The 26659-nt window shown below is 38.5% G+C and overlaps 1 protein-coding gene across 6 annotated transcripts in view; it reads right to left on the bottom strand.

Moving 5' to 3' along the window:
* The window catches only part of FARS2 (phenylalanyl-tRNA synthetase 2, mitochondrial), a 249520-nt gene that overhangs the window by 207621 nt on the left and 15240 nt on the right, over nucleotides 1-26659 (bottom strand). For 2 of the 6 annotated variants that reach the window (XM_080379970.1, XM_080379972.1), the window contains exons 1-2: nucleotides 12853-12977; nucleotides 12680-12741 (exon numbers count right to left, since the gene is read on the bottom strand). The exons of 2 other annotated variants lie outside the window; for them this stretch is intronic. Coding sequence is in view for 2 of the 4 variants with exons in the window: in XM_080379969.1 (XP_080236095.1) it covers nucleotides 12853-12876 (24 nt within the window). In the remaining 2 variants the exon portion in view is untranslated. Of the gene's footprint in view, nucleotides 1-12679; nucleotides 12742-12852; nucleotides 12978-26659 lie in introns of those variants that run through there. 2 more of the 6 variants (XM_080379969.1, XM_080379975.1) reach the window with 1 other exon arrangement.

Below are 26659 nucleotides of genomic sequence, written 5' to 3'. Positions count from 1 at the left end.
TCTACAGTTCTGGTGCCTGAATCCGGCAGTAGATGTATGTCACACTGCAGGAATTTGCAACTTAAGGCCTGAACTCAAATCTGTTTATTAAGAACTTTAGAACATGGCCTTCCTATGTAGCAGGTACACTCAGAAATATTTTGTGTAAGTAACATTACATTTCTATATGAATGTCCTGCATTCAACTGTTCAAATAATTACCACGTTCATCTCCATCCTGATATCCACATTCTATTCAGTTTAAGTTCCACGTGCATCAAATTTAGTGCACAGTACCTCTGTCATGCTAATTTCTATCATCTCTCTAAAAAATCAGTTTATTATTAGCAACATGTGCGCAATTAGTATAATTATCAGGAGACTTGGATTAATCTTAATCAGTGTTTGTTTCAATTCCACAGGCAAACAAGACATCACCAGTTATGAATATCAATGACTTAACATCTAGCTATAGTCATGCTGCTGCTTGGCCCTCTCTCTCCATAAAAAATAATTGACATTGAATTCTGTGTACATCTCAGTATGTGACATAATGCCTTCATGACACAGGATTTAGCTCATGACATTTCCTTCTGTAGATACAAATGTTATAAGACTGTATTCTATAGCGACATGAAGTGAAGAAGGTGAAATGTAATTTTTGAACACAAAAGATTTTTCTTTGATACTTGAAAGGCTACTTTCAAATCCGGCTCTTTTCTAGTAACTGTAATCTGCACTATTAAAAAAGCATCCAGTAATCACAGGAGTCCAGCGTAAGAAAACATAGGCCTGACGATGACAGCACCTCCAACTTTTTTTTTTCCCCCTTTTTGTGCTATGAGATCATTTCTCAACAGTAAAGTCCTACTTTGCACATAGGAATAATTAGTCCTATTTCCTATGCACCACCAAATCATTAAAAATTACAACTTTTATTCTATCCCACTGAGAAACGGTGAGGAAAAGACAGCACAAGCCAGATACCAGGAGATGCCTCGTTCCCTGTTGATGCTTTCTAGCTTGTATTACCAAAGAAATGGCAGGTGACTCCCTCACACATCCTTTCTTATAAGCAGGTATTTTCTACAGGAGATTGCTAATGAATGAAGGCAACATCTCTTGATTACATGACCCACCCACCCCTCCCCCCCCCCCAGAAAAAAAAAAGTTAATAGCTTAGTACCAAAACCAAAAAGGTGTACTGAGTAGGTTTTTGCAAGGATCTGAACTTGGTTTAGTTTCAGGGAGCGTCTTCATTAGCAACCTACATGAAGCAGAGGACATGCTTCAATCTGCTGACCACCAGGAGCTTACTCTGGAGGTATGCTGGATAACAGGGCTGGAACTCAAAATTATTCTGTCAAACTGGAAAAGTGGTCAGAAAAATAATAGAATGATTCAGCAGGGGCAAGTGGAGGTTTCCATGCTTTGGAAGAGAGTCAGCTGTATGCCCACCGCACAGCACGTAAGCAGCTAGACAGCAGCTTCTTCGGAAGAGAATCAGGGGTTATAACAGACCGTGAGCTGAATACAAGTTCAAAATGTCATTTTTTAATAAAAAAAACCATCATACAGGAATGTAAACACAAGTAAATACTCCATAAAATAGGAAGCACTCCTCTCCTTCTGTTTAGCAGGAAGGAATAAGAGTCAATTTTTTGGCGTAACATTTATTAAAAATGCAAAGCAACTGGAAAGAGTCCAAAGATAGTAACAGGAATTACCACAAGTCTCAAAGGAGGAACTGAAAGAAAGGCTGAATATACGAGGACTATTTAGACTAGAGAGGAAAAAAATTAAAAGGCATTTTCATCATCATCAGATCTGAAAGAAAGTTGCACGCACTATGGAATAACCTTGTCTCCACTGTACCCTGGCTAGGGCAAGAAGCAATGCACCTACCAAAAACAAAGTTAGAAAAATTTATACCAGTAATTAGGAGAAGTCTTGCTACAAATAGGTTGACATATTGTAAGAGAGGGCTGTGCTGACCCCATTGTAGTTTAATAATTTCATGCAGATTTCTAAACAGCTGTGCTTAAAAAAACGGTATAAAATTCAGCCTGCTTTGGGGGCCAAAGAACAGATTAGTAAGTATCTCAAGGTCTTTCCGGTCTTGTTTTGGTTTGTTGTAATTTCTATGATCATTATGATGAATTTTTTAATGAAACACATAATAGGGAGTTATCCCTTAGAGGTCTAGTCAAGTCTTTCTTTCAGGAGCAGTTTTAATGGTGCTTATGGCTGTACGCCAGTTATTTAGCTGAAAGCTTAGCAGGTGATGTATTTGCTTATAGGCACTGTCATATTTTATCCATCTCAGCATCTATTTAGTAAGTGCTTTAACATTCTAGAATATGGCAGGTGCTATATAAAACACAGCATTGTTTTCCATATTTTATTCCCCGCATTGGCATTCCTACTCTCAGATTAGCTGGCAAGAGTAGAACTATTCACAGCAATTTTAAAAAAGAAAGTTTCAGCACACGCTGACAGCCACAGTTAGCTGTGTACTATCACTAAACAAAACAAACCACAACACAAGTGTTCTTTTCCTGTTACAAAAAGTTTCTCAGCAGTTTTTTGTATAGAAGAAAATATGATGGTAGACAAAAGTACAGTGGTTATTCAAACAGACACAACCTACTAATCATATGCTGCAACAATGATTACTGATCGCAACCTGATTTACTTAAAATGTATTATGGTTGCACTCCAATTAGTCCCTTCATCTTGTTACATAGCATAGGATAGGCAGAAAAATCCATTTGAATTAGGCTTTTCCATTCACAATTTCCTCCTACATGTGTTTAAGATTTCTAGGTGGTCTAGATACAAGCTCCCACTGAAATTAATGGAAAAACACTAGAAACATCTGTGGAAATCATACTGAGCTGACAAGATACTATTTTTACTCCACTCTTCAAACTGCAGTCATACATATTGCAAGGTTTTAAATTTTTTTTTTAGTATTCCTTCATACAAAAGTCATAATTTCCATCACTTAGGTTCTAAAGTAACTTCTACCGCCTTCTCTTTGATTGCTGTTCATAGAGAACAAGCGGACTGAAATTGAATACAATACTCAAGATTCATTATTTCAATTGGTATTGCTGAAACATACAGTAACTTTGGGAAGGCCATCTCCTTCTCATATCCCAACATTTTTCTTTACTTACATTTCATCTTGGCTACAGTCTGGAGTACAGTGAGATTAAACATTAAGTACAATATGAATCTGCATGACTTTAGTGCTCAAAGGACTTTAAAACATTTCCCCTTTCTTAAAGCAACAAGTTTTTAATCTGTGGTTTGTTATTCCAACACCTCTAAACAGATTCAAACAGAAGTGCAAGGAACATATTTGAACTTTATTCACAAAGCTTTATAGTGATGGACAAAAGTGAAAACAGGAACAGTGGCTCCTACCTAGCTACATCTGATATGTACACCACAGTGATTCAGAAATTATGCTGTTGAATTTAATGCAAAAAAAGTAATACGGATGAACACTGGAAAAAGCAGAGGGGAAAAAAAGTAGTTGTTTTTCCTCTATTCTGTGGTATTTAGCAAAAACTTTTTTTTTTTAAAATGATACAGCACTTGAGTAACAGCTGCCTCCTAATGAAAAATGCTCATAACCATGGAAAAGCTATGCAAGATGTCAGATATATAGTACAGGCCAATACATTTAATGTTTTATGTGTGTTTCAGAGACATAGAAAGTAAGCCATCTGAAGACAAATTTTAAGCAGGACAACTGAAAAACTTAAAAATGCAAATGTGAAAGTGGAATTCTTCTCGCTGCGTTGCATACCACAGAGTGCTCCTCCCAGTGAGGACAATGTTTCAGGGTGCACTTCTACATAATCACAGAACCTACTACATTAGGAGTAAAATTACTAATGTAGCATCTCAGCAGTAAGGGTGGAAAGGGTCAAGGCAAGATAAAGTATAGGATATCATATTGGTTTCCCTGAAAAAGGCTGTTTCCAGTAGACCCACGCTGTCACAAAAAGAGGTCAAGGGCAGTAACATTTAGAGGCTGCCTGAATGAGGCCAACATACCTATTAGCTGTCAACAAAGGGCATCTTAGAGTACTGTACTACTCAGTAATTACAAAAAGTGCATGACAGTAGGAAAACTAAGCTTAATTGTGAAAAGAAACAGCCTGGCCCTCTTATAAAGCAGTTTGAAATCACCTCCCCACCCCCCCCCGATAAACAAATAAAATAGAGAAGAAATTTTAAAACGCCCATCATGCAAAATCCTTCATGATTATTTAATGCATTTTGCAGGACAGAGAGCTCCAAGACAGACCTGATAGTGAAATACATAGATGTTCGCACATTTAACCCTTCCTTGAACGAAGCTAGGTAAGTGTAAACTAAAAATGCAATCAACACCCCATCCAAATAATTTCCAATATGCCTTCCAACATTTTTTTGTCCTTTCTCCTGGTAGACTTCCCACTGATCTTTCCATCAGAAACACAAATATCAGATAAAAGGTATCCATCACAAACACTTTCAGAATAGAAAACCATCCTTCTCTCCTCCTATCAGTTCTATTAAGTAGAATAGTCTCTTTTTAAATTGCATATACAAATGAAAGAAAAGCAGTCACTTGGCAAGCAGATTGCTTCTTGACTGCTAAAGCAAATTCCTCAGGTCATATTCTTGTTTCTTATAACATCCCATCATTCTGAGGTTTTAACACATCCATCTTTGTCAGGCAGGTTCTCAATATGCTCAGGCAAGAAGTGCAATAAAACAAGCACAAGAAGAAAAAATCTCCTCCCTCTGCAAAAAAAAAAAAAACCCTTTCATTACTCCATCCAGAACAAACACATCTTGTGTTGCTCAAAACTAAAGCACAGGTCTCCAAGCGGGATGTTTTTTGGGTAGCCCTGAAGACAAACTGTGGATCTAATGCTTTTTCAGGACAGAGCCTTCACTTGGGAATGGAAGGAAGAAAAAAGAAAAAGACAAAAAAAAAAAAAAAAAAAAGAAAAAAAAAGATGGAATGTAGAAATCACTGGTAGTTGATTCAATCATACGAGCAGCAAGGTGTCATCCAGTCCCACAAGATACCACACCAGAGAAGACAAGACTGTGGATACCCTGTGACCCTGAGCAGAAAAACCAGATACAATTTTCTTGTAAAGGATGGACCAGACATTGTGCACAGCATGCTAAGCACAGCCCTAGCGCAATGGAGATGTATTGTCTCCAGAAATCTGACAGTCCACTGAAGCTCTCCACCTATGTAACGAGTAGAAAAATCACATCTGTGTTTCTCCCTACCCTTACAGATCCAATGGCAGTTTTGAGGTCCTGAGGTGCAGTCTCATCAGACCTTACTTCTACTTGTGTCCCACAGCAATGTGGTTATGCGCAGGTATGCAACGTCTAGTCAGTCAAAGGAAACACTGAAAACGAATTAGGGGTATTTGGGTTGGAGGAGTACGTTGTAGACCATGCTTCATCCTGCTCTGAGTAACCCTATAGGAAAGGTTTTAAAATAAAAAATTACTAATGCACAAGTGGCTTAAGTTACACAAACAAAGTAATCCAAGAAAACTATTTTAAAGCTGAGAGGCAAAAAAAAAAAAAAAAGAAATTTAAAAAAATACAGGAACTGGCTATGCTTTTGGTATTTTTTAACTGATTTCCCACCCAAATACAGATCTGAAGTGAATGTGTGACTTCGTTAGGTAGTATCAAGTGAGACCTCCCACATGCTTCATGTAATGTGAGTTTCTAAAGGTCCTATTCATCCACCTTTTTGGAAGATCTTTACTCTAAAGAGTATGTAGGCTATGACTCTTGGAAACCAATTAAACCTGTAATATTTCCAAATCTTCTTAGATGTTCAAACTTCTTCAAATAAAGTTCATCCAACTCAGGTATAAATACATTACTGGTATTATGTAAATTTCCTGACCAGACAGCCACTCCTCACACAAAAAAAACCCCAAACCAAACCAAAACCAACAACAACAACAAAAATACACAACCAAAAAAACAAACCAAACCAAACACCCCCACAAACCAAAGAAACATAGAATTTAAAGCTTTTCTCTTTCAGAACTATTCTGACTTTTGGAGCAGGACAGGCAACATTATAAATCATGAATCTGTTTTAAAATCTTGTATTTTTCATATGGGAAAAGGTGGATTATCACCCTTCATCTGCTACAGAACACATGCTTTTATTTCCTATAAAGTGTCAAGGTAGTAAATCTTAGGAGCACTTTGTTTAGATACTGAATTTTACTACAAGTAATTCTTACAGGCTTCTGATATGTAAATTAAAATATCTTCCTTTCTCAACTACACACAGCAATGAAATAACTAAAGAGTAGATTTACAGAAAAGGGAGATGAAAACTACCTACAATAAAAATGTAAAACCCTCTAAACTGTTAGTAAATAAACTTCTTTTCTGTAAAACATTTTTGGTGTACTGTATATCAAACACGACGGTGAGCGCATAGCATAAAAATTTTACTGATGCGATTTTAAGATTACCACTTGTGACTTGCAAGTAACAGCAGTCATCATACTAATACAAACTACCAAAGTGATGGTAAAACTTTTATATCTTACAACATAAGCCATCACTATTCTGCTGACCAAAATCTTAAATGTTTTATTTCCATTGATTATACAATTAATAAAACCACACAGACACTTGGGGAAAACTACATTACAATTTAACGCTACACTGCTCCACATAACGTAATGCCAGGCATTTGTTCACAGGTCACACAAATCTCAAATCTCCCTGAATTTCCATTTGATAAACAACCATTCCCTTCCTCCCCTGCCAAGTCTGCCTTGGCATCAGCTTAGACCCTGCTTGATTTTTCACTCTTTCTGTTAAAATCATAAACTCACTCAGGTCTGCTCAGCATCCCAATGCACAAAGCCCTTACCTGGGCTTCCACAAGGTACCAACACGGGATAAAAATGAATCTAATTACATACTAAAGAAAAGCGAGCCTTTAGCACTACAATTTGCAAACTTACTGAAACCCCAAAGAACTTAAGACTTGCCCCAAAGTCTTGCCATCTCACAGTCTTTAAACTTCATTTTAAATACTGGACTTTGGATTAAACTCATGCTTGATTCCACTGGAATCCAAGCACGGGCACAAACTCGAAGCTAGTCAAGCGCTGTTGGATCCACCACACTTCACTGGAGCCTTTTCTGGAGCTGTGACCATGTGCACAACCCCGTGGAAATTACCAGTCACTCACGTCCTCAAACACCATGTTGTACAGCAACTTCAACCATACGATTTAGCTGCAAAGCAAGAGTTTCACGTCAATAGCAAAGGGTGAGGGGGAAGAACAATCCACTGATTCTAACCTAAAATATATTTTCTTACGATTTTAAGTATATCTGAAACCCTTCACTTCCTCTGCACATTAGGATGATACCAACTTGCAAAATAACTGTCTGTGCTTGATGTACCTAAAATAGTGTTTGCAGAAAATGCAAAAAGCTGTTTTCATCCGTGAATACCAGTCCATGGCTACAGCAAAATAAACGGAAAAAGAATTTCAGCAAATCTCCGAAAGCATTTCCCCTTTTAAAGGTAGACTCCCAGATGAAACTTGGCACTTCGTGGAATGGATCTAACGTTGCACAGGATCTTCTCTTTTGAAGGAAGAGATAAGGAAAAAAAAAATTGGCAAGGTTAAGTGATGCACAGATATTTTTTTTTTTTTTTGGATTTCTGCCTGGTAAATTCCTGTAAAAATTGCATAACAATTCAATAGTTCAAAGTTCGATGAAAATTCTTCTTTTGCCAATTCTTAAAATAAATTTCAGTACAATAAGGATAAGAATTGGAGGGAAAGAAGGGAAAGTGATCAGCCACCATTGCACGAAACAGTCACATGCACCTTTTTTACTTGCACCTTCTTTATTTGTATAAGTGAACTGCACAGAGCAGCCACGTTGACTTTAGCAGCACTACTGAGACAGAAGAGACCTGACCTCAGAAGACTTAGCAACAGATGATAAAGCAGCAGTAGTGTTGCAGAGTAACAATTTACATTAAACACTGAATGCTTTCTGATGTAGTTGCCAAGCCACTCTCCACGATAGTTGAAAAGTCATGGCAGTCAGGTGAAGTCCCTGGTGACTGGAAAAAGGGACCAACCTGTCAGTCTCATTTCTGTGCCTGCGAAGATTGTGGAATAGATCCTCCTAGAAACTATGCTAAAGCACACGGAGGACAGGGAGGTGATTTAAGATGGCCAGCATGGCTTCACCAAAGAAGTCCTGCCTGACCAACCTAGTGGCCTTCTATGATACAGTGACTACATCAGCGGACAGGGAAGAACTATGGATGTCATCCATCTGGACTTCTGTAAGGCCTTGGTATCCCTCCCTTATAAATTGAAGAGATATGGATTTGATGGATGGACTGCTCAGGGGATGAGGAACTGGTTGGATGTTCACATTCAGAGGGCAGTGGTCAATGTGACCAGTAGTGTCCCTCAGGGGTCCGTACTGTGACCAGTACTGTTTAGTATCTTCATCAATGACTTAGTGGGATCAAATGCACCCTCAGCAAGTTCGCAGGTGACATCAAGCAGCGTGGTGCAGTTAACACACCTGAGGGACGGGATGCCACTCAGGGGGACCTGGACAAGCTTGAGAAGTGGGCCCATGTGAACCTCATGAGGTTCAACAAAGCCAAGTGCAAGGTCCTGCACCTGGGTTGGGGCAACCCTGGTATCAATACAGGCTGGGGATGAACGGATCGAGAGCAGCCCTGAGGACTTGGGGGTACTGGTGGATGGAAAGCTGGATGTGCGCTGGCAGTGTGCACTTGCAGCCCAGAAAGCCAACCATATCCTGGGCTGCATCAAAAGAAGCACAACCAGCAGGTCAGGGGAGGTGATTCTGCCCCTCTGCTCCACTCTAGTGAGACCTCACCTGGAGTGCTGTGTCCAGCTCTGGTGTCCTCAGCACAGGAATATGCATGAAACAGAGAAGATGCATAAAAATGATCAGAGGGCTGGAGCACCTCTCCTATGAGGAAAGGCTGAGACAGCTGGGGTTGTTCAGCCTGGAGAAGAGAAGACTCTGGGGAGGCTTTATTGCAGCCTTTCTGTAAAGGGGGCTTGTAGGAAAGGTGGGGACAGACTTTTCAGCAGGACAGAACAAGTGGCAATGGTTTGAAACTAAAGAAGGGTAGATTTACACTAGATATAAGTAAGAAATATTTTTTTTATTTTACAATGAGGGTAGTGAAACAGTAGAACAGGTTGCCCAGAGAGGTGGTAGATGCCCACGAGATGGAAACATTCCAGGTCAGGTCGGACAGGGCTCTGAGCAACCTGATCTAGTTGAAGATGTCCCAGCAGGGGCGTTGGACTAAATGACCTTTAAAAGGTCCCTTCCAACCCAAACTATCCTATGATTCTATGATTTTTACTGCAGTTGTTGAAAACTGCCAGAGCAGAGTTTAGAACAGTCTTTTACCATCTGAATGGCATCTGTTCATTTAATCAGCTCAGGTCTTCCTGCATGTCAGATTTGGCCACACCAGTATCATCGGTATTGAATACATCTGTACAAGACATCTGTTTTAAAGCTTATCTGTTAATGGCTTAATAAAAGTACTCAAAGCCAAAGGCTTTCTGTTTGTAGAGGAATCAAAATAAACAGGTCCTACATAATGTTGTAAGCCATGCATCCAGAAGTTTCTAAGAATCACTTCCCAGAGGCAAGTCCTCATTCCCCTCAGGATCTCCATCATTCAAACGCATGCAGGCATGAATGCCAACTGGTATGTTCCGACACACACATGCACACAGTCATTCAGAAGTAATCTTGAAAGGATGATGAATTTACTCATCTTGGGAATGATTATTTCCCCCCCCCAAGGCAAAAAAAACCTTTGACAAAAAAGTCCAATTCAATAAATTGCAGACTTCACAGGTTTGGGTGAAGGAGGTAGGTGCCTTCAGGCAGAAATGGAAAGCTTAGGAACTGCAGAATCATCTTCCCCCTTCTAGCAACTAACCACTCATGGGCCATTTCATTCAATCCTCAGTAAAAGCACTAAGCAACAAAGGTGCAATTTTTTTTTTCTTTTAACATTTAAGTTGAAATGCTCAGAGCACACATTAGAAAAATGTATTTTCAAACCATGGCAAGCTACTTTAAAGCAGAACATAAACACTTCCAAGGTAACAAAAACCATCCACATGTAACAGCTTTTCCCAGAGCTGGAAGATGCTGCAGGCACCACCAACACTGCAAAGAAAAAAAAAAAAGGGGGGGGGGGGGGAGAGAAAAAGGTAAAAGGGTAAAAAAAAAAAAAAGGCTGGGAAACCCTACAATTTAAGGTATCCTTGATGAACCAATCTCCCTAAACATAAACATATAATATACATGCTGTACATGCTACTTTAGCAAATGTTATTGCATACTGCTATTAAATTGGTTTGAAGGTTACAGACCTCCCATGCAAAACCCAAATACCACAAGTTTTGACTCTTCAAATATCTTAATTCTACTTGCATGCTAAATTCACCAAAATACAGAAATAAGTTTTCAGTTAGTAATATAAGTAAGTTTGCAGCTATCTCTTAGAAGCCACTTTAGTATGTGAGCTGTCAGCACTTACATTAACTACTGCATATTCATTAACCTTTCAGACACTGTACATTCTGGAGGAGATTTATAGAGTCATATATTTATACTTTATTCTATTATTCTTTATTTGCCCCTATGCAACCTAGGCTTAATTCATCATCAAAATAAGGCAGTAAAACAGCACTGAAGGCAATCACATTGCAACAGTCATGGCTGATTCCTCCTGACAGCTGGATCATCTTGGGGTTTGAGTGCATGCAATGGATCCCAGGACATAGATCTACTGCACTGGTCCGAATTTCAGATGGCGTGAGGTTTGAGGTAGCCTGTGTTTTCTCCTGATGTAACAGGAAGAGACAACCCCACAGCCTTTTCCCTGCCATGTGTCCAGGCAGGCTGTGTGATGACACTTCCGATCTGAAAGGTCGGACTTGCTGGCCCAGGCATCACAGACTCAAATAATGTAAAGGTCTCCTTACTTAAGAACAGCTGACAAGGCAGAATTTAAATAAAAATTTGTCTGAGGCATGTTAAGAAAATTTATGTTCCTTCACTTAGCGCAAGTATTATCATCATCATTGGAATGGAGGAAGCCTAGATCAAAGCCTTGGTTGAAGCTTGAAGTCTTACCCTAAGCCCTGAATGAACATACACAGTCCTCATCTCACACAACCCACAACCAAATAGACAGGAGCAAACATGTCAAAATGAGTAAGATAAAAAAAAAAAAAAAATGCACTCAATTCTTAAATCCATTAATAAAGCAAAACTGTATAAAAAAACAAAGCTAGGGGACACTAACTTTCTCCATAGCAAAACAAGCACCTGCTAACACCTGGGATTACTTAATTGTAATAAAACATAGATCAGAATAACTCTCTAAAATAACATGGAAGATAACATAAACACCTTTTTGCCACTTCAAGAATCATATGTCACCATATGCCATGAATAACTGCTCCCAGAGAAAATTGTAACAGGTTCGTCAGACCAAAACCACCTGTATCTTTCCTTCTCAAGATGATATACATTAATTACAAAAACTAGAAGGCCATGATATCCAGAAACAAACTGCTTAATTCAATAAAAATACTGCCTTTGTTTAGTCTATTCCACCAGTTTTGACTGTGGAATATGTTTTGGGGGACAAGTTTAAAATGTTAGGCTTCTGTATTTGTAACTGAACTCAAATTTCCATCCAAATGCAACTGTACATGTCCCAGATCAAAATTAATTATTAGCTGGTAAACAGGAAACGTACCAATTGTTATTTTATAAGATAAGAATGTGTAAATATGAAGAAAATAGCTATATTTCTGTTAATTGCTTAAAAGTACAAAATCAATGCTCATTTTAGCATAAAGGACTAACACTATTTACCAAATGACTTATTTTTTTGCCAGCCATTGACAACGAAGCATTTTCAAGGAAAACAACATAAAATGCGCAAAAGCTTCCCTATGCCTTTAAAGAATCCATTTGTAATTACGATTTAAATCAATTCAGCTTGACTGATGTCCTGTTTGCTCCCATCAGTCCACGAGCTTCCCCTTCCATGACCAGAATGAATGTTGCTGTTTTGAGCTGATGGGGTAGTAAGAGCTGCCAGCTCGCATGAATGATTTCTCACGCACATCAAAGGCAGGCCTTATCAGTGCCTTCCCTAACAATCTCCTCCTGATGTCTTCAGGAAAACTGGTTATTCTCTAAAGATGGTAGTCTGGAATAGAGTTCCAACTCTCAATTAACCTGGGCTGGTTCCAGCTAATGAAGCGGAAGAGAGGACAAAAACAATTAACAAGATATATTACATTATTTTTAGTATACAAACTTAATTTTTATTTGGTACAAATACAACCTGCTTCCAACTGTAAGGTGAAAATTTGATCAACAGATAGGAAAGTTAAATTCAGTGAACATATTATTTTCAGTGTCTAAGGTAAAAGTGTCTTTACAAAAATACCAAGCAAGTTACATGAAGAAAAGGTAACTGCAATCTAAACTGCAATCTAAACTTCTTCTCTAGGTAAGTTTAGCTGAAAACAGATGGGAGAAAACATGTCAGTCTTACCTTCAAGGAGGTCGAGCAAGAGGATCTGAGGAACTACAGGCCAGTCTGCCTCACCTCAACCCCTGAAGGTGGTGGAGCAAATAAAAAAAAATGCCAAAAATAACTTTATATGTATCTTTTAAAAAAGCATACCGCATTATCTATGCTAACTCAAGGAGTCAGGAGAAACTCACCGCACCAGTATCCCCAAACACCATCTGGACGGTGTAAACAGACAGTGCAGCGAGTTGTCAACAGGAAGGGATGGAGACACCATTCGAAAAGGAGAGAAAGTCTTCACTTACTCCTCTCAGAATTCCTGCAGCATATAAAACATCTTCTGGTTTACCTTCTTTCTAATCTGCACTATATCCCCTATATATTTATTACACACTTTCAATGCCCTATTTAACTCTGTGTTTGTTTTTTGCATTCTTTTTGCCAATATTAAAAAAAGAAACGTATTAAGTTTTACACTGTTCTCTTGTGTCATTATTTCTTTTCAACCTTTTAATCTGATTGAGGTATGCTCCACAATCTATTTTCTGCCCTTTCAATGCAACAAACTCATACACAGCCACAGGCATATGTGATCACACTCTCCTACAGAACATCCTTCTACACTTTATAAACACCTTATCTTCTCTGGCCACAGCCTTTCATTATTTATTTACAATAAATATATCCCACTCCTCCCTAATCTTCCTCTAGTCTCTCGTTCCCCACCTGTAACTTGGCATGTGATCTGACACCAACCCAGCAAGGCATTTATACTTTTCAGTGTCTTCATAATACTAAATTAAACATCTCAACTGCTTCAGCAGATCAGAGCAGAACACTCAGCGTCCTGAAAAAACAAAGTTTTTCTTCTATCAACTAAACAGATTTTCTTCACTTGAGGCACCTGCTCTGAATCACTCCCTAGAGAAGCTTACATTACATATACACAACCAAATACACATATACACAACCACAACAATACAATACACAACCAAAATAAAATGAAATACCAGAGCAAACCCACAAGGCTGTTCTTGCCCCATCAACTCGTAGCACCCCAAGATTTAATCCTTCTGGTTTTTTAGCCTCAGATTAACCTGTAACGCATAGCACATGCACAATCAACCAGAATAATTATTTTGGTGCATCTGTTTTCCAGTGACATGATACTGCTCTCTGTTTATTACAGCAGCCTTCACACAGGTCCTGATTAATTACTGTTCTTCCCTTTATTTGGGAGTCTATCAAAACCCCACAAGTAACTAGTAATTTAATTCCCAAAGTATTAAGAAAACAGAGTTATTTTCCTGTTTAAATACTACCCATATCTAATGAGCAGTTTACCGTTTCTTCAACTCTTACAAGACAAGAACAATAGCTGTAATGGTTTAATCCTTCAGGTTAATTAAAAATCTTCCAAGCCTTTATCTACACACCATAAACTTCAATAGAATTGTCTTCCATCATAATTCTCAGGTTTAGGAAGCTATGCACATGACCCCTAAACTCATCCAGATTACTTCAAAGAGTCTGTAAAGTTATCGAAGGAACAGTGATAACACACTGGCATAAAATGGAATAACTGTAGATATTAAAAGAAAAAATAAAGAAAATCAGCTGATTTTTTTGTTGTTTATTTGTTTATGCTTAGGGAGAGAAGAGTATGTCTGTGATACTTGGAGGGGGTGATGGGAAAGTCACAATTTCTTCATTGGAGGTATGTTTTCCTGTCACCCCTAAAAAACCAAACAGTTAGAAGACAAGCATCTTAAAGGAAGCTTGTGTTTTCCTGGTTTTTGAGACTATTTTAGTGATGCACAGATACAAAAACTCTTCCCAACTGAGATAAAGTCAAAAAATAAAGCAGAGGTCTCCACCCATGCCTGTCCTTTATCACATTTTTATAAGCATCTCATATCACGTGGCATTCTACTTATGTCTGCAGCTTCTGGAATGGGAGGATGAGAACAGAAAGCAAGCTTGCATTTTATAAGCATACTTTCCTTGTGGAAGAAGCTTAGAAATACAAACTTGTAATTTTCCAAGCCCAGAACAAAGGTGGCTGGTAAATGCATCCACCAACATAAAGACTTTAGTTCAAATACACAAAAAAATAAGTCATGGTTTGAAACTATCAGCATATCATTTAATTTGCTTTACCACACATGAATTAAAAAGGAAGCTCTGACAACAGGAAGCACAATTAAAATCTGTTTACATTTCTTGCAAATGAAGCATGTATGGTTTGTAATCTTGATTTGAATATACAAGAGCACTTTCATCCCTTTCAACATCTGTGAGGAAAGGTGAGAAAAGCCCAAGTCACACATACTGTGGAAAAGGACACACCTGGAAAGGAAAAATACTACCTTGGGTGAAGTTGGGGTATGGAACAGGGCTGAAATAAAATTGTTCCCTAGTCTATCAACAGGCCTTGATTTAGGATAGATCCAACCCAGCAGCTGGTAACAAATTTGCTGCTTATCGTGGATAACCTGTCATGTCAGTGCCATTTTACATATGTGTGCATACACACATACAAATTATATATATAATGTATTTGATTACAAGCCATTACTTGTTTATGCTTTTCTCTAGTTGATTGAGGAACACTACTATCCAATCTCTTGCTCTTTGAAATTACCTGGGAACATGTGTGATACAATTTCCATTAACCAAACTATTTACACTGAGACCGAACACGTCTCTGAAAGATGCACCCTTCCCTAACCAGGAGCTATGGGACAGAATAGATGAAATCCCTCTGACAGTCCCACTCACACTGTCAATCTAGATAATATAATGCTCCTTCCTATTTTCACATCAGTAATGATTGAACTTTGCTATTTTATGTTAAAAACAGTAAGGAAAAACCCATAGATTTTAAGGATCTATAGAACTAAGATTCATGTGCATTTCCCTCTACTTACCTCCTCTCTAGATGACCTTTCTTAAGGTGTATTTCTGAGCAGGGTGAAGTTCTAAAATATTTAGTAATAATCCATTTATTTTTTATTATTTTCACCTCTCCTTTTAAAAAAAAACCATTATTTTTATTCTAAGATGTCCCACATGCATGCCATCCCCTTTCCACCATGCTGCAATTCTCCTGTAGATGATAATATCAATATCTCAGTCCTTTATGAGAGCACAAGACAGAACACCAACCTATGGGTCAGATGTCTCATGTAGCTGCACTGATTTAACTGACAGTAGGACTGAGCCCAGTTGCTTACAAAAACACTAAGGAAAAGATGAAAAGGAGGACACTTTAAATAAAGATGTGCAACAGCTGCAAGGGAAATCTAGAACTGACACTCTCTTTCAGATTTGCCTCAATTTGAAGGGCTCTTTTGCCTCAAATGAGGCAAATGAGTAAGTTTCACCACAAAAACTGTTAAAAATTTGCACTCACAAAGCATTTTGGCTAATACCTACATTTTGACCATATTGTTTTATTACTCTCTTAAAACACTGTTATGTCTACGTTATTAAATAAATGAGTGTACGAATGCCTCTGTTATTATCCACATACATCAGCCTTGATTCAAGGAAGTAATTCATTATATATGCCTTGCATTAGATACTGGGCCATTTGTACTGTGATTTAAAACAAAAGGGACACACCTGTTTTTCCAAAAGACAGCCTTATTTTATATCCACTAGCCAGGTTTCTCTACAGGTTCAAGCTGGAATAGAAAATGAATTGCAAGAAATGAAGTAGGATGAGAAACAACACAGGGTCCTCAGCTGTCACATTCATTTAGAGGGTTTTTGGCATTAAAATCTGATTTTTCTTTACCAATCTGTTCTGTGACTTGAGTGCTGCTTCATTCCAGAGGTTAGTGGAAAGCCACAGAAAGTGACTCCAAACCTTTCTGTATCAGCAATATACCTTGAACCTGAGATGGGGAACTTAAACTACTGAAATAAAACCAATATGGACTGCAGTGATGAAAACATATAGGTTCTCCCTCAAGCAGTCCTGGCTGACACAGATGGAATACTTATCGCTGCTCACTGTTTCAGACCATCACCGTTGAAACCCAGATACCTAGGCTGACTTCCCTTTGTATTGAAATCCCTTCTGAAAATATCTTTTTTTTTGGGGGGGAGGGATTGACGTTTGTTGGGGGGTGGGGGTCGAGTTCAAACTAAATTCAACTGTGTTCACATGGTTCTCCATCATAACAAACTACTGCTATCACTGCTTCAATCTGTTTCCTGTAGTTTAAAGCTCAATATTACAGAAATGCAAAGTCAAACAGAATAATTGTGCAGGGAAAAACCACCCCAACCAGAAGAGTTCAAAGCCATGGATAAAATACGTCATTCACCAGAGGCAAACTGGCATGCAGAAAAGTTGCAAGAACACAGTATGAACTCTGTAAAAATGTAAATATATGTAAATATCTATAAAATTCACTCTTGATTACCCAGTAGCTTTATCACTGTGGATTACATCAGTTCTCAGTGGTCTCAAGCCATTACTGATTGAACTGATTATAATAATCTATTATTAGTATAAATCCCAGAATAGATATTACACTACCACTCAGAAAAATAAACTGTAAAACCTCACTCTGACAAAACAAAAAACCCACATCTGTAGAACTTCACTCTGCCTCCTCAAATCTATCATCCATCATTTATCTCTGTCCTTTCTGTACCACTGACAGTTGCTATTCATTAAAACAGCAGAGCAAGAGGAGACGTAAGGACGGGTTATGAGAAAATAATGCAGTAACCATGAGGACAGCAGAGAATTCACGGTCTACAGGTACCACATTTCCCACCAGGGTCTCTCAGGGCGGGAGTGCACTCCTCATCCACACCGAAGGAGCTCTGCCCTCCAAGGCAAGGGAAGGAGGATGAGTTTGCAAGGAAGAAGAGTAGGAAGCCGTGGGGAAACAGAGCCGCAGCACAGTGGCCTGGCCCCTCAGCCATAGAAGCTGTTTGGTCTGGTATCACATAGACACCTTTTGTCGATCCCTTTCTCAAATCCAGCCAGGCCATACATTTTAAACTAATAGGCAGCAAAACTGCATATACTCAAAACACTTCCTAAGAAAATGGAGTGCACTTATCATAACGAAGATATCCAAGTGGGGAAGACTTCAACCTGAATATGGAGCAAGTGGGGAAAAGAGCTATTGGGCTGCCTCCGAGAAGCACGCTCATGATGGGTGTGGGTTAGTCCTACATGGTTAGCTCTAAAGGCAGTCTAGACAGTCTCACACACTCAAAAGAAGAGGGTTTTGATTTTAGAAGATTTCAGAATCATGTTCCCTATCTCATCCCTTCAGAGAAGAAATAAATTCTTGATTAAACTTTTTAAAATGTATTTTTATATAGATGAAGCTTGTGTTTTAATCACTTGCATGACAAAATTCTGTTCTTCCGCTCTCCTGCGACGAGAGCAAATGCAACAGAGGATGGATTCTGAATTGTTCTTCATTCTTTTAATATTTCAATGTTAAAAATGTAAGAGAACTGTTATATTAATAATGAAAAGTGGTAGAACACTCCACTAAGGACAAGCATAATTCAGTGGTGCATGGATTACTTCATAAAGACAGGCTGGGGAAAGTGAGACTCACAAGGTGGCTACAGAGAAGATGACAAAAAGGAGACATCCTTAAGCCCAGCAGCCAGCAAACATACAAAGACTTTGCATCAGCCTCTATTGGAGATACCATAGTGAGTTTAGAACACAGAACAACCAAAAACAGAAACAAAAAAAATCCAGCAGATGGCTCTAAAAGAGAACAGAGACAGGTGACGAACTAGTCTGAGAGAAATAAAAATAAAATGGGAGCAGTGCCACAGCATTATCATTTTTGTTGAGCCACCTGGAGAGGTAGCTGGCTTATCAATGAATGCCAAAAATGAGTAGTGCCCATCTGCTCACCCTAATAAATATCCCTTACTAGAAAAAGTATAAAAGAATGCAATTCCTTCAGCACTACTTCCATGCTTTCAGCAGACCTGTTTGTTTAAAATATTTACTTGGGTCTTACACGGCTTAACAACTACTTGCCGCAAACACAATAATGCTTTAACAAGACCCTTGGAAGTACCTGGTTAAGTCAGTAGCTGTGAGAATTCATGACAACAGAAAGCTCAAAAAACTTCCTTTTAAACAAGCAAAACCTCTGTAATTATCACCGCCTTCAAAATGTCTTCAGAAAGGTATCTCAGGCCAACTGAGCGGACTGATGGCAAAATCCTAAATAAGAGAGGCAGTTCAGAATGTGAAAAATTAGTACTCCTCTGGAGCTAACAGCAGCAGAAAGTACGTCCATTCAAAAAGAAGGGTAAGAGCCATGGTACAAGCTCAGTTTACCTCCTCTAACGGTAACAAGTACCATCCTGCCGATTCTAAACGTGGATTGAGAAAGGAGGTCAGAGTTGGCAGAAGGGGAAATGAGGAATGCTCAGGTGTCTCAAAGTGCCGCTACAAAAAGAAATGGGGTGAAAGAGAAAACTAAAACACACAGGTTGGTTTGCCTCCCTGAGTTTGAAAGCAAAATGCCTCTTCTTTAGCACTAACCTTTATCAGCTCCAAACATTGTCTTTGCAGTGAACGAAGGCATAAGAGTTTGAAGCAGGAATTCAAACTTGTTAAGACTGAGTTATTTCTAAGCTGGCCTTTTGGTTCAGAAGTATATTAATTTTTATTCAGAAGTATATCATAGATGACATACACAGCTGGAAAAAACCGTTCTGTTTAACATCACTGATTCTACCACCTCAATAAAAGTGATCTAGTCACATTAAACTACTGGATTCACACAAAGTTATTCAGAACAGGGCAGGCGTTCATACATTCACCACCATCTTTGAAAAACACACTTGTGCGTGTTTTGCACTAAATTTTGCCTTTCATTTGGCAAAAATGCATCAGATCTAAATTTATGCTTGCATAAACATGTATTAAGAGGAAGGAGAATACAAGAAAAAGCACTTCTGAGGAAATACAAAACACAAAATGAGCAAACATATCCACACAGGCCAGTGTTCTGTAAATGTCTGTACGTACGAGGCCAGAGTTCCTTCATAGTTACTACAACAGATTTTTAAGAACTTCCAAAAAAACTGAAAGTTTTTAAAACTGCCCATAGTAAAACAAAGCAAACAGATACTACACTACGTGTAACGCAGAAAAGCTATGTACCAACTGAAAGCTTATTTCTCTCTTCAATTCAATACTCAGGAAACCAATTTCTTCAACATTGAAGTTATTTTAATTGTGTAAATTCCTTTAAACTTGGTTGTCTTCAACATTTTGTATCATTACAAAAAGTCTGCCCAACTGTCCCTGGGACTAAAGCAAGACACTTGGTTCCTAAAGTCTCAAGCACCTTTACCAAGTACCGGTTACAAACCCCAGCTCTTCCAGCTGAAGCACAGAAGACAATGCTGTAGCCACACACATTATTTCCACTGTTCTGTATTCCCTGCATTAGCATGAACTCACAATCAAGTAGTATAAGATGGCTAACGCCATTTGGTTCATCAGCGAACTGGCCCACATTTTTTGAAATAATGTGAGTTAAAGAACTCTCAGATACAGTGTCAAACAGAAGACTGTTTAAGTCCAAATGACCAAAGCCTTCCACCAAAGTAAATAAGCTCTCAAGGTTGGATCACAGGATATTAACTATTCACATTTGATTAAATACAGGTAGCTAATAAGAATTACTCTACCTGAGACCTGAAAAAATATTTCAGCATTTTAGAATTTGGGCTCAAAAACCTTCCTGGAAGAAATCTTTGTTTGCCTCAGTGGAAGCAGGACCAGGTTTTGATCTAATTCCTCTTGAAGATGAAATTTTACCATACATAGCAAACAAACTGTTGCAGTTGTGTTCAGCAGAGCTTTTTCTTGAACCTATCCAGAGTTATTCGGTATCTGCTCATCACAATGCAAAAGCAGGGTGTTTCTTCCCTTTCCTTTCCATTGAAGATACCAGACTTAGTAACAGTTAGTGCCAGCCTCCCTGAAAAGAACTTGGTAACTAGCCCGCCCATAACAATTATACTTCTGGAAACCATCATTTATAGAAGTACAACCAGCAAAAAGATCCATTCAAATCTAAATATCTGAAGGGCCACTAGTTTGAAAAAGATAATTACTTTCATATAAAGAGAACAATCAATAGGTCAATGACACAGTAAGTACAAAATCTCATTTTTTCAGGTACCACTGAATCTTTTTAATAAACTCATTTTAGCTTATTTCTACACAAAACCATGTATTTTGTGGAAAATGGCTTTAAAAGAACATTTACCTGCTTAAAGAGATTCCTTCCTCAGAGAGTGAACATCTGAAACTGATTTTAGCTACATTGGAAGAACAAATTAAATGCATGAAATCTTTGCTGATGCTGGCACCAAACATCAGAGCCTTTCTAGGACAACAGCCCTAGTGCTGACAAAGTGCAACCAGCCTGCTATCAGCCAGGTGAACTCTATTCTCTGTCCTCCTATACCAGAAAACAACTTGTGACAGCTGAATCAGGGGGGTGGTTTTGTTTTTAAGCTAATCTGTGTATCCACTCTAAGGGTATTAATCTAATTATCTGACCTTATCATAGCGTGCTAGGGAGAGTTTCATTTAAATAATTCTGCTGGTTTTCCTGGCTGCCTTGGAAAATGAGGGAGCTTCCATGAGCAAAGCAAACAAATGAGCAAAACAAACCAGATGCTCCTTCTGGTGTACAGTAGATGAAAGTTTCCAGCTACCCAGATTTCCTTAATTATTTTCAGCAAATAAGTCATCTGGGTAAAGTTGCTCATTGTAGTAAAGGTTGTGCATTCCTCTGTTGAGTTAATCTCATGTTGGAGCACTCTGCATTTCATTGAGAAAATAAATAGTACATTTTTTTTCTTGCAATAATCCAAAAGACAGTAAAGGCATGAAGTGAATATAGCAATATCTTTTTCTCTTTCATATAGAGAAGCCAAGAGAGGGAGGTGTCAGTTTTTTATGCTACCTGTAAGACATCCTGTTGCTACTAAGCAATGGCAATGAGCTGTCTTGGCTGCTAAGGTCCACCCAGAGCTTCTACCCTCTGTGCACCTTTATTCAAGAATCAGCTTTTTCAAATTATTTATCACCTCATATAAAAGGAGAGGATAATGATGACTAGAAGACACAATGATCACTTGCATTACATAGCAGTCATCAGTACCTGGTACACATTGATTCCCCAGGGTGTAGTTTATTTATCTCTAGGTTTTTAGTTCAGGATCAACACAGAGAATCCTCAAGAATTTCCAGATTCTTTCTACAGACAGGATGCTTCATATCTTGCTCTGTTTATGCTCTGGCTTCCTATGAGGGTAAAAGCTACAGAGCCTAGTTCCAAATGCAAATCACAGGTTAAAAATATCAAAAGGTGCTGGACAGGCCATCAAAAGGGAACCTGTATTAGTAACCATCAGTAGGAAATGCCACCATGGTTTTCTAAGAATTTTGTATTCATATCTGGTGATGAGATCATTACATATCATCAGTCAGGCTCTGAATGGGTACAGTCTGACAGCTGCAAATCTTAGGTACTATCGGACGTTACATTCTAAGAGTGATGTATAAGGTGACACCATTTCATGATGTAAATATATTACCTAATATATGTTTGCCAGACCAGCATCAAGGATGACCTCTAAAAATACTACTAGCTTGTCATCTTATTTTTTATACAGCACGTCACATTTGAAGCAATGGAAAGCAATTCAATTTGAAATCTAATTGAATCTTTTTAAAAGTCTGATTTCTTTGAATATTTCCAGTAACACAATAAGGTCACCTAAGCCAAGATGCTGCCTTGACCATGCACACCTGAGGCATGAACTCCCAAAGGCAGGCTGGTTGCAATGAGCATAATGTGTGTTGATGCATGTATGCACAAGGGGAATGGGGACTGGAAAAATGCATCCTGCTTTGTCCAACCACTTCAAGTTGCATAGAGGATTTTTCCATGTACTACAGTGCTCAAACAATCAAACTGGCATCAGATAGCCCACTGCATTAATTGTTCAAGCATACTGCCACTTCTTCAAAAATCTTTAATAGGAACAATGGGAAATGGAAACAGAAAATACAGCAAGAGTTGTATTTCTCCACCAGATTTTGGAATTGCAGTAATTTTCCCTGGAATAGGAAAAATGACTATGTCCAGTTCTCAAAATGGGTAATTAACTACTACTGTTACTGTGGTTGCCTCTTGCTGGTCATGGGTACCACAAAAGAGCAGCCTTCTCAGTACACATAGAAAATTAGAGAAACGGCGGGGCTAAGCAAATGAGCAGTATAAGGAAAAGAGTTTGTGTTAAATCTTGCTCTCAGGATACGTGAGCCCTCTCCTTGGGTTCAGTCATTCCAACTTAGTTCACTCCAAAAGAGTCCAAAATCCAGGATAACATGATCCAGAGACAAAGAACCCAGTGGCTTAGGAACTGGAATTCTCCACATCCCAGTTCATCACAGCATGCACAACCTTGTTTAAAATCTCAGTTACAAGCTCTCCACAGAATTAATGCATCAGTTATGGACAGCGAAGGGCTATCTCCCACTTTCTAATTTCTCATGACTGATACAGTCACGTGACTGAGGAGCAAAACTGCCCACAAGGAAAGCGAAGCTCAATGACAGCAAGAGATGGACAGTCACAGGGTAGGGCTTAGGGATGACAGGACTCAACATTTGCTGAAGATAACAATAAAGCCCAGGACCAGCCTCCTTTAGAAGCAAATACAAAGTTTACTTTCGTAATTCATAGAATTACAGAATCATAGAATAATTTAGGTTCAGAGAAACCACTGGAGGTGCTCTAGTCCAACACCCTGTTCAAGGTTGCCCAGGGACTTGTCTACTTAGGTTTGAATGTCTCCAGGGATAGACAGAATTTCCACAGCCTCTCCAGGGAACGTAATTATAGCTGATTTAATGCTCTCCCCCCGGAGTTCCTCAGAGACCCACCCAAAAAATACACTTGCTTGCTAACACATGAAATCAACCTGTATTTGAGCTAACTCATATTTTCAAAAAGGGAGAATGGGCGGAGACTATACATGCAAAACCAGGGAAAGATACAAAGGTGCACAAGTTTCTTGACAAGTCACACAAAGATCAATCTCACATTTATACATCCACTTCTCCGGCCTTAGAAACCCCATTTACTACCTACCTTGCTTATGCCTGACCTGAAGCACACAATGTACTACAAATGCCCTACTTTTTCTTTTCCTTCTGCATCTAGCTACACACACAACATACTGATGGGCTTTGCAACTCTATAAGGTAATAGAAAAAGGCAAGACAACAGAATTACCTCTATAAGGTAAAACAACAGGATTCTCCTGCAAAGCTGCTTACCCACAGTGCTGAGAACAAACAAAATATGGTGCAAGATTTCTACGATTTCTACAGTGAAACAAAAAATAAGAATTTTAAAAAGTTAAATTGATTTCTTGGACTTCTGTTTGTAAAATGATTTTTCCTAGTTTGGGATTTATATTCCAAACATTTAGAATATTTCTACTTCAGAATTGAGTTGTGGCATGCAGGGTGTGTGTGTGGTGTGGTAAAAACCACAAAATGAGAACAGCTTTTATCTAAAAATAGTTCATTTAAGATCTCATACACCACCAATGGAGATGTTCATTTGAGTAAAAAAGTTGATACATTTATGACAAGCTATCGTGTGCTTTTCCAGGTGATGGCAACACGCTGACAGCTTTAAAGAAGTAGACAATAAACTTTATGGTAACACGTCTAAGCAGCCTTCTCCCTCTGCAACGATCTAACAGTTTACATTTACAGCTGATTACCATTTCTATGAAATTCCAACATTTGCTAATGATCCCCAAGACTAAGAAAAATAGCATCTTCTGTCTCAAGACCTCCCCTATAGACACACTATTCTTCTAAAATAGTCTGAAAGGCAACGTATACACTTTTTCATAAAGCATCCATCCTCGGTTCTTCTAAAATATTTCAGACAGCACCATTCTCTTTTCCACTTTTGTAGGATGTGTCAGCCAATGGAACATAATTCATCCTTAGGGTAAGGAGTTTACAGTAAGCTTTTTTTGCAAGCAGCAGAACCACCAAAACTTTATTTCCTCTGTGTCTGGAGGCAAAGCTCGTTTTGCAGATTCAGTGGGAAGGGAAAAATTCATCCTGCTACTTCTGCTTTAGCTGAGGCATTAACAGGATCTCTCTTCTTTATTAAGCCCTTTATTCTCACACACCCCATGTAACTTGCTGTCTTCGGCAATCTGGACATTCCTTGTGAATCTGAATGAAGTGGAAAAAAAGAGGGCTTACAGATGATGGACAAATACCATCTTACAGCTGTCATTTCCTTAGGAATCTGTGCTTAAAACCTGGAATTTTTAAGAATAAATATTAAACTGAACCCAACAGCGTCTTCAAAAAGTGATGGCAAAACATTGCACCCAGCAACACTTCAAGCAAAAGTAGCACTCTGGTTCTCAAAAAACTACACAACTTGAGTCTACTCTCACTGATAAAGGTCATTGCTAAAGAACACACAGGCAATCTGCCACTCTGTGTACACGTACATCCACTTTGCTTCTTTCATATCATTCATACACGATACTCACTACTTTCACTGGCCTGCAACACCTTTAAGTGTGAACAGATTGATTAACATCCAGAAATCTGAAACAAGCTGCCATTGCATTTCACTGTAGATGTAGAGGGATTACTGGAGACTGTGGAGTCAAACCATACGTGCACAGAGGGACTGTGCAACACAAACCACACATTTCTCTGCAGACGATCCTGGGCCGAAGACCAAGAGACACTGCTTTTTGAAGGTCTGCTTTTTCAAAGGTATGGGGTAGCGTGACGGCAATGATGGGAATTTTTTGAAACAGCAGACTACACAGAAACAATAAGCTACATCAGAAGATCTGACGCATTCAAACACAAGAAACCAACTACTAGTTCCTTCTGAGTGTAACAGGTCAGATAACTATTCTATAGTTATATCCTTGAGAATCTCGTGGCAGTCATCAAACAGCAGATTTCTGATAGAGCAAGATCAGTTTTCTCAACTTGTACAATACCCATATCATTTACCTATGTTGTTTCAAAATATATAACCAGCAAAATATGGTATCTTGCTTCACAATACATTAAATATATTAAACAGTATTTTTCTGCTTTCATCTCTGTTTAACACCAAAAAAGTAGACCATATATAGATTTTCATTCTCCTGTTTCAGAGATTTGTATCTTAAAAGTATAGTTCCCCTTCTAAAAGGGGTTATTAATTTTTTGAGAAACAAAGGCAAGAGATAAAAATATTTTGCTAACCTATGTCCCTTCTCAAATGCAAATGGAGAACTAGCAATATAAGCTCAGCAGCAGCTAAAGACAAATCAAAAAAAAGGAAAGAAAAAAGAAAAAACCCCAACTTCTTAGATCACCTACTCATCCCTTTTCCAAGGTCTGGATCACTTCCTAAAGCATATAGATATTTTTGTAATACATGTCCCGCAAAATCACTGTAAGTGATAGAGAATCAAACATCAGCATGGCCTGAGCATGTGTCATGCTTATTTAAGACGGTAGTTTCCCTCAAAAGTAATGTATGTTCTGTGCTATGTTGCAGTGGCTACAGAAACTTTTTTCCTGCAAAGCAGCAGAGAAAATACCACCTAAACCCTCAGCATTTTGTTGGCGTAATATTAAATGTTGCCTCAGTAACTCTTAAATGCCCCTAAAAAGAGGAGGAAAAAAAAATTAAGATGGCTTTTAGTATTTTTTCACCAACACAGACCTAATCTTTCTAGCTTTATTTTCATTGTCAGGTATACAACAGATACCTTAGAGAATCCCTGTTTATTGTGCTAAAAATTGTGTGCAAACTATTGAAAGTATAAGCAAACCCAAGTGACAGATTTATGGCTAGTTACACAACTGCTAAATTGAGAAAGGCTTGTAAGCTAACACCTCCCTTT

Source organism: Falco punctatus (assembly GCF_963210335.1).
Source record: "Falco punctatus genome assembly, chromosome: 3".
NCBI classification, from domain to species: domain Eukaryota; kingdom Metazoa; phylum Chordata; class Aves; order Falconiformes; family Falconidae; genus Falco; species Falco punctatus.
The sequence above is the reverse complement of the archived record's forward strand: the minus strand, read 5'-3'. Positions and strand labels throughout refer to the sequence as shown.